At 38.8% G+C, this 13,344-nt stretch overlaps 4 protein-coding genes across 4 annotated transcripts; 3 read left to right on the top strand and 1 right to left on the bottom strand.

Annotated features, from left to right (window-relative positions):
• Nucleotides 1-132: 132 nt before the first annotated feature.
• On the top strand, nt 133-3,725 carry LOC17880094 (DEAD-box ATP-dependent RNA helicase 16). Its single transcript, XM_006283261.2, has 14 exons — nt 133-512; nt 626-787; nt 872-961; nt 1,051-1,179; nt 1,406-1,506; nt 1,606-1,717; nt 1,831-1,962; nt 2,051-2,116; nt 2,202-2,381; nt 2,522-2,617; nt 2,702-2,839; nt 2,925-3,007; nt 3,096-3,357; nt 3,449-3,725. The coding sequence occupies exons 1-14, from the start codon at nt 261-263 to the stop codon at nt 3,545-3,547; spliced, it is 1,902 nt and encodes a 633-aa protein (XP_006283323.1). The 5' UTR covers nt 133-260; the 3' UTR covers nt 3,548-3,725.
• Nucleotides 3,726-4,442: 717 nt separating this feature from the next.
• Nucleotides 4,443-5,641, top strand: LOC17879732 (PI-PLC X-box domain-containing protein DDB_G0293730). Its single transcript, XM_006284081.2, has one exon. It carries the CDS (start codon nt 4,514-4,516, stop codon nt 5,468-5,470), a length of 957 nt encoding a protein of 318 aa, XP_006284143.1. The 5' UTR covers nt 4,443-4,513; the 3' UTR covers nt 5,471-5,641.
• A 676-nt stretch (nt 5,642-6,317) lies between these two features.
• Nucleotides 6,318-8,324, top strand: LOC17879191. The gene has a single exon (XM_006286178.1). It carries the CDS (start codon nt 6,318-6,320, stop codon nt 8,322-8,324), a length of 2,007 nt encoding a protein of 668 aa, XP_006286240.1.
• A 530-nt stretch (nt 8,325-8,854) lies between these two features.
• LOC17879349 (protein NUCLEAR FUSION DEFECTIVE 4) lies at nt 8,855-11,498 on the bottom strand. Its single transcript, XM_023779310.1, has 3 exons — nt 11,087-11,498; nt 10,099-10,991; nt 8,855-9,571 (listed from the first exon to the last, which is right to left on the bottom strand). Exons 1-3 carry the CDS (start codon nt 11,429-11,431, stop codon nt 9,100-9,102), a joined length of 1,710 nt encoding a protein of 569 aa, XP_023635078.1. The 5' UTR covers nt 11,432-11,498; the 3' UTR covers nt 8,855-9,099.
• Nucleotides 11,499-13,344: the final 1,846 nt, after the last annotated feature.

The raw sequence follows: 13,344 nt of genomic DNA, 5'->3' as shown, positions 1-13,344 counted from the left end.
CAAAATATTAAAGCCCATTTAATAAAGGCCCACAAAAGCCCAAATACCCTTCTTCTTCTTCTTCTAACTCCTCTCCGCCGCTTTCAAGCTCCGCGCCTCCTAGGTAAGCTTCTTCGGAAAAAATTTCCTCTTAAGACCTCAATATTGATTTATTACTCTGTAGTTTGCTTCTAAAGTGAAGTCTTTTGCATTTCTATAAGGTTATTGTTCCATCTCTTAACTCGGACTTTCAACCTTACCCGGGCCGCCGGAAACTTCTGATGGGTAAGACGAAGGTGAAACCTGTGGAGGATGTGAACCCGGAAGTGATGGAAGAAGTTGAGGAAGCAGAGGAAGTAGAAGAACAGAGAAACGTCGGAGAAGAAGTAGAAGAAGAAGAAGAAAATGTAGAAGAAGATGTAGAGAAGAGTTTCGAAGAGCTAGGGCTTGATTCTCGTCTAATTCGTGCCCTAAGTAAAAAGAGTATAGAGAAACCCACTCTTATTCAGCAATCAGCCATTCCTTATATTCTGGTAATATAAATATATAAAGTCTCTACCTTTTTTGAATTTCGTGGATACCTGTTTAATCTCCAGTGGTGAATTGTTTCGTGGGACTGATTTTATTGTCTCTGTTGTTATTCTAGGAAGGAAAAGATATAGTTGCTAGGGCAAAGACGGGTTCAGGCAAGACTTTGGCTTACCTTTTGCCATTGCTCCAGAAGCTCTTTTCAGCAGATTCTGGGAGCAAGAAGAAGCTTGCTCCTTCTGCCTTTATTCTTGTTCCATCTCGAGAGTTATGCCAGCAGGTATGTTTTGAAGGATTCGTTTCATATCTTTTCCTACTCCCAAAGATTTCAGTTATCCATCTGACATTTGAATTGGAAATACAGGTCTACACAGAGGTTTCTTCCCTTATCGAGTTGTGTAGGGTTCAATTGAAAGCAGTACAGTTGACTAGTAGCATGCCTGCTACTGATATGGTTAGTGTTGCATTTCTCATCTTAAAAAGCATTTGGTCGATTTTTCTATATTTATTTTAATGTTACGTTTTGAAATGTTTCTATTGCAGCGTAATGCATTGGCTGCACTGCCTGAGATTCTTGTCTCCACACCTGCTTGCATTCCGAAATGCTTTGCTGCCGGAGTTTTAGAGCCCACTGCTGTCAGTGAATCACTTGAAATCCTGGTTCTTGATGAGGTATGATATACGTGCTTCAGTTAAAATTAGTGGCTTTGGTAAAGGATGTGTCCTGTTTTGCGAACGCACTAGCTAATCAAGTAGTCATGATTTGGTTTTTTTGGTAGAACATGGAATATAAACCACTTTATTTTAAGCATTCACTTACTTGTTAGAGGTTATATCAATCATGTATTTCCTTTGTATTCCTATCTTTGAGGAGATGTTGATATAATTTTGTTATCAGGCAGATCTTTTGTTGTCATATGGATATGAAGATAATCTAAGGTCGGTAACTTCAATTATCCCAAGGCGTTGCCAATGCCTTCTTATGTCGGCTACCACAAGGTAAGATATATATGGATAATAATGATTCTGTTGAAATCATATTTTTCTCCGAAGGTTGTCTTGAATGGCTGACTGAATAATATATTTTGCAAATCTTAGTTCTGATGTTGAAAAGTTAAAGAAATTGATTCTCCACAACCCAATCGTTTTGACGCTGACAGAAGATAGTGATAAGGAGGAGCCTGTCCCAAGTAATGTTCAGCAGTTTTGGGTATGAGTCGCTCTCTTATACTTGTTTAAATCAGTTTTGCACTATGTTTGGTTTATAAGTTTACAGTTGTGGGTCTGATTAATGATGATGAGAAGTGTGTTATCTTTTCTTAGATTTCTTGCAGTGCTCAGGATAAGTTGCTTCACATTCTTGCTCTCTTGAAGTTAGAAGTTGTTCAGAAAAAAATTCTGATATTCATCAATACGATAGACATGGGTTTCAAGTTGAAATTATTCTTGGAAAAGGTAAGATTTGGTCACCTATTTGACCATTCCGATTTATAATATTGTACCTGTAATTATAACATTGAATTCATTGTTTTGTTTCTGCCAGTTTGGAATCAAGTCTGCAATTTTAAATGGGGAGTTACCTCAGAATTCTCGGCTTCATATCCTTGAGGTATATCACCAAGTCACACACCTAGATTTAGTTTTCCTGACAGCAGGTGTGTTCATAATTAATAAGTGTATATATTTTTGTACAGCAATTCAATGCAGGTCTTTTTGATTACTTGATTGCAACGGATGATAATAGCCAGACTAAGAAAGAAAAGGAAGAGGCTAAAGGTGAGGATGACAAGGAGAACAAGAAAAAGCGAAGAAAACCGAAGCTGGATGCTGAGTTCAGTGTAGTTAGGGGAATTGATTTCAAAAAAGTTCACACGGTATGCTACTCGGTTTTGGCCAAGGAGATTTTCTTTTCCTTATATTTGTTCTCTTTGCTATTTGGAACCTTGAAAAGAATTTCCTTGTTTTCTTTGCTCGCGATTCTTAACATTTCCTGAAACCTTTTTTTATGCAATAGGTCATTAACTTTGATATGCCTCAAAGTGTTACTGGATATATCCATCGAATTGGGCGTACAGGGAGAGCATATAGCAGCGGTTCTTCTGTTTCTCTTGTGAGTTTCTCGTCTAATAATACTGTTTATTGGCATGATCTCTTCAGTTTTTGCAAGTCTAATGCTCTGTTTTGTTTGCCACAGGTTTCTCCTGATGAGATGGAAGGGTTTGAAGCTATAAAGTCCTTCTTAGCAAGCGACAAGAACAAGGATAGTGATATTATCACACCCTTCCCTTTGTTGACTGAAAATGCTGTCGAGTCTCTTAGATATAGAGCTGAGGTGAGTAAACTCTGTAGTAAGATATGCTTGCTTCTTAAGAAGTATTAAAAGTTGAGTAGTAGTAAAAGTTGCAAGTTTTTTGCAGGATGTGGCAAAGAGTGTTACAAAGGTAGCTGTTCGAGAGTCTCGAGCTCAGGATTTGAGGAATGAGATCATCAACTCCGAAAAGTAAGCCAGAACATAACTGTTCTTAAGGTGTGATGTTTGTTCTCTGAGTTTCTTTTCGTCTTCATAATATATCTATATCTTTCTTCAGGTTAAAAACTCATTTTGAAGCTAATCCAAGAGACTTAGATCTGTTGAGACATGACAAGCCTCTGAGTAAGACTGCGCCTGCACCACATCTAAAAGACGTCCCCGAGTATCTAGTGGACCCAAAGACTCAAGAAGCAAGCAAGATGGTGAAGCTAAATGGAGCCGCAATGGGAAACTCTAGGAGATCCGGTGGTGGTCGCAACAACAAAAACAAGAAACGTTCCAGAAAAGGCAGCGACCCACTCAAAACCTTCAACCCCAATGTAAAACATAACTGAACTTTTCCTTTCTCTCTGCTTTGTGTGTATTTTGTGCTAAACATTTCTCTGCTGTTTGCTTTCGTCAATCAACCAGGGATCTAAGAGAGGACATGGTGGCGGTGTTGGCCAGAAGAAGGATGGCAAAGATTCTAGCGATGGCTCGACCAAACACAAGAAACATAAGACTGTTTAAGTTTATTCATTTTTCTTATGTGTAACCAAATTTTGACTCGTTATAAATCACACAAAACAAGACAGACAAGAGCAATCGCCTTAAAGCTCTATTCTTGTAGCATCACGAGACAAAAGTTTTGTGAGCATATTAGCTTTTTGAGTTTTGGTTTGATATAAGATGTTTGTAATCAATCTTATGACGAGGATCTCTGTAGGGTTCAAAATGTTCTTAGTCCACATACTCATTTGGATATTTTTGAATTCAATATTCATGATGGCTATATCATTTGCAGCCTTGCACATTTATTGTCCGAACATTTTGCCACGTGTCATTGACTGATTGTGTATAATTTAATTATACCAAATTGACGGAATGCAAATCAATTGTAATTGTCTATCACTACCCTGATGTTTTGTATATCATTATCCAAAATAATTACAGTTAACAATAACAGTTTATGTTAGAGTGATTTCTTATGTAATCGCTACATATATTATATTAATTTATTATTTCGCTACATATATTATATAGAAATTAAGATTCACACTACGACGGAAAGTTCTAAAAAGAACTTCAAATAATAAATTAAATTTATAATTAATTATGCCAAACCTTTAATAATGAAAAAGATAAAGATAAAGAAACAACCTAATACAATACATGTTTTATAGACCAAGTTAGTCTTTAATTATACACAAACACATCCTAAATTCGTTATATTAACTACAACTCTAAAGTTAATCATGACCTTAAAGAAACTGTTAGCAACTTTTTAATTAGACAGCCAATTAATTTGAATTAAGAAGTCAAAAACTCTAACTAACCCACAACAAATAAATTTGTCTTTGATTGAAAGTTTCACACGTTTAAGACAAACACTACACGATATATCTCTGATTTATATAACTGAACCCTACCACAAGAGAAACCTTATCTTCTACTTCTTCATCTTCATCATCATCATCATCATTCATCTCTCCAAACATGCTCTCTTTCATCTCCAACCAGATCGACCGGCAAAAAGATGTCTCTCATGAGGAAAAAACCCTAAACGATCTCGAACAATCCGACGGTTCACATTTCCCTGGCGATGACTACCGTCCGTCCGATCGAAAAAACTGGATGGCTGGTCTAACATTGGAGAAACTAACTCTTAACAAGATCGTGTGGCCAGGGACGCACGATTCAGCCACCAACGATATCGGAATACCTCTCATCTCTCGTCCCTTAGCTGAATGCCAGACGCTATCCATCTACGACCAGCTTGTCCTCGGCACGCGTGTTCTCGACATCCGTGTTCAAGAGGATCGCCAAATCTGCCATGGGATTCTGACGTCATACGACGTTGATGTTGTCATCAATGATGTCATCAGATTCTTGTCGGAGACTCACTCGGAGATTTTAATATTGGAGATAAGGACGGAGTTCGGACACAAAGACCCTCCAGAGTTCGAGACTTACTTGTCGGACAAGTTAGGTGAGTTCTTGATACATCAAGATGATAACTTGTTCCACAAGCCGGTATCAGAGATTTTGCCGAAAAGAGTCATCTGCATCTGGAAACCTAGAGAGTCTCCGAAGCCGAGCCGTGGTGGAATCCTCTGGAACTCAGATTATCTAAAAGATAATTGGATTGATACGGATCTTCCTTGGACGAAATTTCAGAGCAACTTGAAGCATCTAGGCGAGCAGCAATCGATATCTTCTAGAAAATTCTTTTACCGGGTTGAGAACACCGTTACGCCGCAAGCAGATAACCCGGTTGTGTGGGTTAAACCTGTGACTGATCGGATCAGAAAACATGCTAGGCTTTTTATATCTCAGTGTGTTGCCAAGGGATGTGGTGATAAGTTGCAGATTCTGTCAACTGATTTCATCGATGAAGATTTCGTCGATGCTTGCGTCGGGCTCACTCACTCAAGAATCGAAGGGCAAGCTTGATCAATCTCCAAAATTTCACCAGCGTTTGCAACCAATATATTTCTTTGGTTTATTGTTGCGTGTATTGTAAGTCACATTATCTACAAAGTCATCACTGTGAATTTCGCTGTGTACCTTCCTTAAATTTGTAAATGATTCGAGCACTGCCGTTCTGATTGTAGCATACGATTAGATCGTTAGTTTTCTTGAGTCGAATACAAATGTTTTAATGGATGGTTAACCAAAAGATATAACCTAAAAAACGAAAAATGAAAAAAAGTATATATGACATACTTCTGAACCACTCTATAACCAACCCTAAATATGTTAGACATTTCTAAGAATTAAAATATGATGTTTAAGGGTTTACTAAAGAGAGACAAACACAAGCTGGTGTGTCCTTGACTGTGTTATGTTGTGCCACAATTTGCTTCCTTCCAAACGTACCAAAAATTATGACTCATCAACAAACTCTTCACAATTAGCATTTATGTTATACGGCCTACCACATGTTGGTTGAAACACTAAATGGTATTTGGATTTCTTCATCTCAGTCACCACTGGACCGTTATATATATATAGTCTTCACCAACAATCTCAAATATTCATTCGAATAATTTTATGTTGCTATAATTATACTGAAGTATATATGCGATTCAGTTTCTGTATATAAAACGACTATATTTAGAGAGCCTTTTCTTCTTCCTTGTAAACTTCGGAGAAATTAACGTTTCACCAATATCCTTGTTCCCTCTCTCTCTCTCTCTCTCTCCGCCTCCCCTCACCGTCGTCTCCGGCGATCAAAACCACCATCGTCATTAATCAACATCAAAGTTTATAGAGTTGTCCTTGATTTTTGTTTTTTCTCATGGCGGATATTGTGAAACAGATCTTAGTGAGACCGATTCAATTAGCGGATCAGGTAACTAAAGCGTCGGACGAAGCTTACTCGTTCCGTCAAGAATGTTTAGAGGTCAAAGCCAAAACGGAAAAACTCGCCGGTCTCCTCCGTCAAGCGGCGCGTGCGAGTAACGATCTTTACGAACGTCCCACGCGACGTATCATTGACGATACAGAGCAAGTCCTCTTCAAAGCCCTAGCGCTCGTAGAAAAATGCCGCGCCACGGGACTGATGAAACGTGTCTTCACCATTATCCCCGCGGCTGCGTTTAGGAAGATCACGATGCAGTTAGAGAATTCAATCGGAGACGTCTCTTGGCTCCTCCGTGTCTCTGCTTCAGGGGATGATCGTGACGATGAGTATCTAGGGCTCCCGCCTATCGCTGCTAACGAACCAATCCTCTGTTTGATTTGGGAACAAGTGGCGATTCTCTTCACAGGCTCTCTCGATGATAGATCAGATGCAGCGGCTTCGCTCGTGTCGCTGGCTCGTGACAATGATCGGTACGGGAGGCTTATCATCGAAGAAGGTGGTGTACCTCCATTGTTGAAGCTTGCTAAAGAAGGTAAGATGGAAGGTCAAGAGAACGCGGCTCGGGCCATTGGTTTATTAGGACGTGATCCAGAGAGTGTTGAACAGATTGTGAACGCAGGTGTGTGTCAAGTGTTTGCTAAGATTCTCAAAGAAGGTCATATGAAAGTTCAAACCGTTGTGGCTTGGGCTGTCTCTGAATTAGCTTCTAATCATCCTAAATGTCAAGACCATTTCGCTCAGAACAACATCATTCGTTTCCTTGTAAGCCATTTAGCTTTTGAGACGGTTCAAGAACATAGCAAATACGCTATCGTGAGTAACAAGCAGACGTTGTCCTCGATTCATACGGTTGTCATGGCAAGTAATACAAACCCATCAGAGAAGAAAGAGAGCAACGACCAAGATGAGACAAAAAGCAATATCTCACGTCCTATGAGTAATCAGACACCGAGTCAGATGCATAGCTTGATTACAAACACATTGGCAATGAAGGGTTCGGGTCAGAGTTCAGGTTCAGGTTCAGGTTCAGGTTCAGGTTCAGTTTCGGGTACTAACAAGAATCAGATAAAACAGAGCAATCAACAGCACCAGAATCATACCAAGGGTGGTTCTAACCCGAGAGGAAACAATCCAACACATGTTTCTTTAATGGGGACAAGCATTAAGGGAAGAGAGTATGAGGATCCAGCTACGAAAGCTCAGATGAAGGCAATGGCGGCAAGAGCATTGTGGCAACTCTCAAGAGGGAATCTCCAAATATGCAGAAGCATAACAGAGTCAAGAGCATTGCTCTGTTTCGCCGTTTTGTTAGAGAAAGGAGACGATGAAGTCAAGTCATATTCTTCCTTGGCAATGATGGAAATTACAGATGTGGCTGAGCAGTATCCAGAACTAAGACGTTCAGCCTTCAAACCAACCTCTCCTGCTGCAAAAGCTGTGGTAGAACAATTACTTAAGGTGATCGATAACGAAATACCGGAACTTCTAATCCCCTGCATCAAATCAATCGGTAGTCTTTCAAGAACGTTCCGTGCAACGGAAACAAGGATCATTGGACCACTTGTGAAGCTTCTTGATGAAAGAGAAGCAGAGGTTTCAATGGAAGCCGCAGTAGCGCTAATTAAATTCTCATGTACCGACAATTTCTTGCGTGATAACCACTCGAAAGCGATCATAGCAGCAGGAGGTGCAAAACATTTGATTCAATTGGTCTACTTTGGAGAACAGATGGTTCAAGTCCCGGCATTGATACTACTTTGTTATATCGCATTGAATGTACCGGACAGTGAGACACTAGCCCAAGAAGAGGTTCTCGTAGTTCTTGAATGGTCGACAAAGCAAGCTCATTTGGTTGAAGCACCGACGATTGACGAGATTTTACCAGAAGCAAAGAGTAGATTGGAGCTTTACCAATCTAGAGGGTCAAGAGGATTTCATTGACATATATATATGAAAAAGCTTCACTCTCTAGTATGAACATTCTTGCCTTAGTCTGCATTTTGCTGTTCAACTCACAAGTTTTGTTTTCTTCTTTGGTGTGTTCATTTAGTCTTCTCCAGCGTTTGATGAAGCTCTGTGTATATATTACATTGGTGATGCTCATAGACGGTGTTACAAGTGTGTAGACCATGTTGTAAGTCGATACTACTATATTGATCAAAGTTTGTTCTCTTTACTTCAAAATCGGTTTTAATTAGTTTTAGTTTTTCACATTTTTCTCTATATGTGAACACGTTTAAGTTGTACACTAGCATTCCAATTTAATGTTTACGCAAGGTCACATGTATTACACAAGGAGGAATGACTAATAAGAGTGAGAATATGCAAATCTCTAATAAATGATCAAACATTATCTAAGTCACAGGTGCCACAGGTCACTATTGGCCCTATATTCTAATTACACATACTACTCAGACGCTTTTCTTCATAATATCATTGAATCATCAGGGTACAATATTAAATCGCGAAAATGTGGACAAAGTTTTAAGGTAATCATGAAATATTGATCACCATAATCTGAACTTACACCGACCAACCGGTTCAAACACTTTTTAACCGACTTTAACAATAGTGAGCATAAGTGTACACATGTACAATCACCGCTTCTAATGAAACTGAACATTACAAACTTTCAAAAAAAGATTTACATATTACTATAGAACTAACGTTCCCCCAAAAAAATGATTTTAACAAAAACCAAGTTTTCAACTTAAGCTCATCGAAGATTACCACTAGATTTCTTAGTCTTCTTGCTTGCATGGATCTTCGCATAGATCTCCTTGGTTCTGAACGCAAGCAAAAGGTCAAGACCGATCCCAATAAAGGATGCAAACGCCATTACAAGGAAGACGAGACGGAAACAATGAGCTCCTACACATGTGTTGCCTCCACCAGGAGTCGGTGTGGCTTCAGCATCGTAGAGTAAACCCGCGAGTAGACCCGAGAATAGGAACGATCCTAGAGGCATATTAAGTATAAGGATGTTGTAGATGAGTCCATAGTATTTGAGACCGAAGAGTTCTGATGCTGTTGGCACGGTTATGGCTAACCGGACTCCATAGCAAACCCCAACCACCATTGAACCGATGTAAAGTGAACCAGGCATTGCTAAAGCCATTAGTAGATATCCTACGGCCATGATGATCTGAGCTGCTGCATTCCATAATGGTCTTGGCGTGCCAGCTTTCCTATAGAATTAAACAAAACAAAAAAATCACAATGTCAAGATTAGTCTATGCAAAGAAAAGTTCCCTTACTAATAGCAAGATTAGTCAAGGTCCCACGATGTAGAGTTCTCAAGTAAAGACTAAAGAAAATCTAAAAAGATACTTCAAACGCAAAAATTCGAAAACTTTTATTATGGTCCCCGGGCACAAGGAAACTTCTCTGTAAGGAGGAAATAACATGTCAAGCTTTAATTGAATAAAATCGTATGAAAGAAATATTATGTAAAGTGGGGAAAATATCTAATTCTAAAGGTAACAGAAGAGGAAAGTAATAAACTCTCTGGCTTAGCGGCAAATCAAAGGTGAAACAGAGGAAACTGACACAACTCAAATTTGCATTTGATTGCGTGTGGATAAAGTGATCAATGAGAATATTCTAATTTCCAAGTCACGTTATACAACTTAACAAAGATCTATGTTTTCATTCTCTTTCCAATTATTAAATCAGTTTCTTAACAAAGAGGGTTTGTAGTAAAGTGACTACTTACTTGATGAAGTGCTCGGAGATAGTACCGGAGAGAATCCGACCAAAGAACCCCCAAATGCTCATCATGGAGACAAACATGGAAACATCTGTGTAACCAAGGGCAAGCCCGATCTGACCCATGTTGTTCATCACAGCTAAACCAGTACCTACTCCACACAAGAAGGACGTAAACAACACCCAAAAGTCAACAGTCAACAACGCTTCCATTATGGTGTGTTCTTCTCCAAGAACCGGCCTTTTCTTCTCCGTCGTCACCACGGTTCCGTCATTCTCTTCCTCCTCATTCTTTAACGGTTTCAGAGACGGTGGCAGCTCGTTATCGGCTGCGGCAGCAGCACCTACGATTGTTTCCTCCACCGCAATCTCTGATCCTGATCTCAGTAACGGTTCGTCGATTCGTCCTTCTACGTCTTGCTCATCGTTATCTTTGCTCCGGATGAAAGCATGGAATGGGACGGCAATAGGAGAAGCTAAGAGGATCATAAGAACAGAGGCGAATGCGATAGAGATAGCTCCCGTTTTGATTCCGATGATGTCGTAGGACTGAAGGTACACGGCAACAACAACGGCAACGATGTTAAACACGGCGAAGTATTTAGACTCTTCGTTATCCTCGGCGGAGGTACTAGCCGGAGGTATTTCACGGAGGAAAAAGACCGCCGTGAGACAAACGGCGAAAGGTACGACGGAGAGGAGAACAAGAAACGAAGCTGGGTCAGAGGAAAACAGAGCAGTGCATAGATCAGTGAAAATCGCAGTACTTAAACCAACGTATCCTTTAAGAATCCCAGATACAGGACCACGGTTTCGCCGGAAGTTACGTATACAAGTCACCAGAACCGCCGTGTTCATCCACGTCGAACTGTTTCCTCCCATACAGAGAAACACACACATCTACACACGATTCGTGAACAACAAGCATCAACAAAATTAGGGTTATACAGTTACGAAATTAGGGTTTGTTTAGGAGAATCTTGATTTAAAAGTACCTGCCAATAAGGTAGAGGTTGGATCGTGCGGCTAACGACGAGCCATTGTACACCATAACCAATAAGACCTTCGAAAGAACCGATGAGGAGGATGACAGGAGTGGAAAGACGATCAGAAGCAAGTCCGGCGAGGATTCCGAAGGCTTTTCCGATGTCTTTAGCGACGGAGAGACTGTTGAGTTCTAATTGAGTGAGGTTCATTAGGGATTTGAGAGCGTCGGAGTAATTTGAGAAGGTGTAATTGTTGCCTGAGATAGATTGGACCCAAACGGCTGTAACGAAACCAAGCCATTTCAGAGCTGAGGAAGACGAAGGAGAAGATGAAGAAGATCTACCAAAACCCATTGGCGGAGATCCTGAGAAGAAGAAGAAGAAGAGAGATATTTTTGAGTGGTGTTGTAGGTTCGTTGAGCTCTCTACGTACGGTTTTAAAGGTAAAAGGTTACGCTTATTATTATTATTATTTTCCGACTTTATCGTTTTTGTAAAAAGTATCTATTTTAATAATATTAATTAGTTTGTCTCAAAAAGAAAAAAATATAATAATAATAAAAAGATTTTTAGAATGAGAAAGTACGAAAGGGACACCTACGGTGTAGGTGTGGCAGCAGTGGATGATTTTACGGTTTTTTCATTTAATTTTTAAAGATAAATGTCATTTAGGAATTAAAGAATTTTCTATTTAATGCAAATTGCTGCTTCATATCATATCATAGGAGGATATTTAACTTGAAGGTGGTAATTAGAATATGGTCAACTAGGATGATTAATTGATTACTGACTAGTAGTGGCTGGTTTTGGCCAGTTGTTTCTTTCAATTAAGCATGATATATATAGTTCATGCTTCCGTAACGTTAATTATCTAAGTTATTAAAAAATTATATAGACGACGAGCATGGTTTACTTTTTTTTTAAAGCGTTTGTTAGGTGGTAATTTTTTTTTTTTTTTTTTTTTCAACTTGAGTTCTCCATTTTAAAGACTCAAATCCATTATATGGTCAACGAGGCACTGAGTAAACAGTTGTACGATACTACACGACATGAGATGAGTGAAAATATCTCTAGTTAGAAAGTGGGATATTCGGATTTTAGAATTTGAAGTTTGGAAACTAGGAAGTGGGGACTGGTTCAGGCTCATTTATCAGGTATGAGAAGCTTCCAAGTCGGTTTGGTGCATCTCTTAGTTTTATTTGGTATGAGATAATTGAATATAGGGTATATAATGAATTTGATTCAGTCTGGTTTAGTTGTTGATGCCGTTGGAATATCTCCATAATCAAACGAACATGAAATCTGATTTATACGACCATTCCATGCCTATATATTTTTAAGGATCTTCATCTATGAATTTTAAAATGTTTAGCTGTGTTAAGATGATTATTGTTTACACTAATAACCATAAATCATATTTTGCATTGTTCTCGTTTTCAGGAAGAGAATGTCATTATGAAAACAAAAATCACAATTTAACACACATTTTGATACACTACTGTGAGTAAATTTTCCCAAGCAGTACAGTGGAAGTGGTAAAATATATTGGTGTGTATATGCATGTCGCGCATGTCTGTATGTTCAATTTTAAAACTTTGATCAACTTAATTGGATTGGTTTGATCTGGCTCGATTTAATTCGATTAATATTGATCCAGTTCACACTTCACAAAAGAAAAATATTTTGATTGGTTTTGTCAAATTCACTTTTTTTTTTTTTAAAGACGTCTTTTTTTTATGTGGAAGAATACAAGTCGTGTACAACTCCAACGTTTCATATTGCCAAGGGTTGTATTTCTTTCTTTGTCGCTTGTACGTACGGAACATTTTATGGCAACACTAAGAAAATATCCAAGATTGTTCAGCGTGTTTAGAGTACCAAAAGTGATTGGCGTTGATCTTGAGTGCTTGGTTTGTATTATTATCGACGACGAACCATTCAAATCAAGTTTATATTTATTTTCCTCATAAGTAAGAAACCAACTTTTTACTGGATGCACCTTTTTTTTGTCGATAACGTGCTTATGATTGAATTATCACGCAACAACAGTAACACAAATCACTATATTTAACAAACAACAGTCACACAAATCACTATATTTAGACCAACATTATAGGCAGGTTTTAAGGGGGATTTAAGGGTTTTAATCAAAATAAATAAATCAAAAAACATTAATATTGCTAAGATACGTATGTTGGAGAAGATACATTTGGTAGGCTAAGAGACGCCACGTGGCGCAATCGGATTGGGTAAGTTTTTTTTTTTGT

The sequence above is a fragment of the Capsella rubella genome, unplaced genomic scaffold (assembly GCF_000375325.1).
Source record: "Capsella rubella cultivar Monte Gargano unplaced genomic scaffold, Caprub1_0 scaffold_7, whole genome shotgun sequence".
Classification (NCBI taxonomy): domain Eukaryota; kingdom Viridiplantae; phylum Streptophyta; class Magnoliopsida; order Brassicales; family Brassicaceae; genus Capsella; species Capsella rubella.
This window is presented reverse-complemented; position numbering and strand designations above follow the sequence as displayed.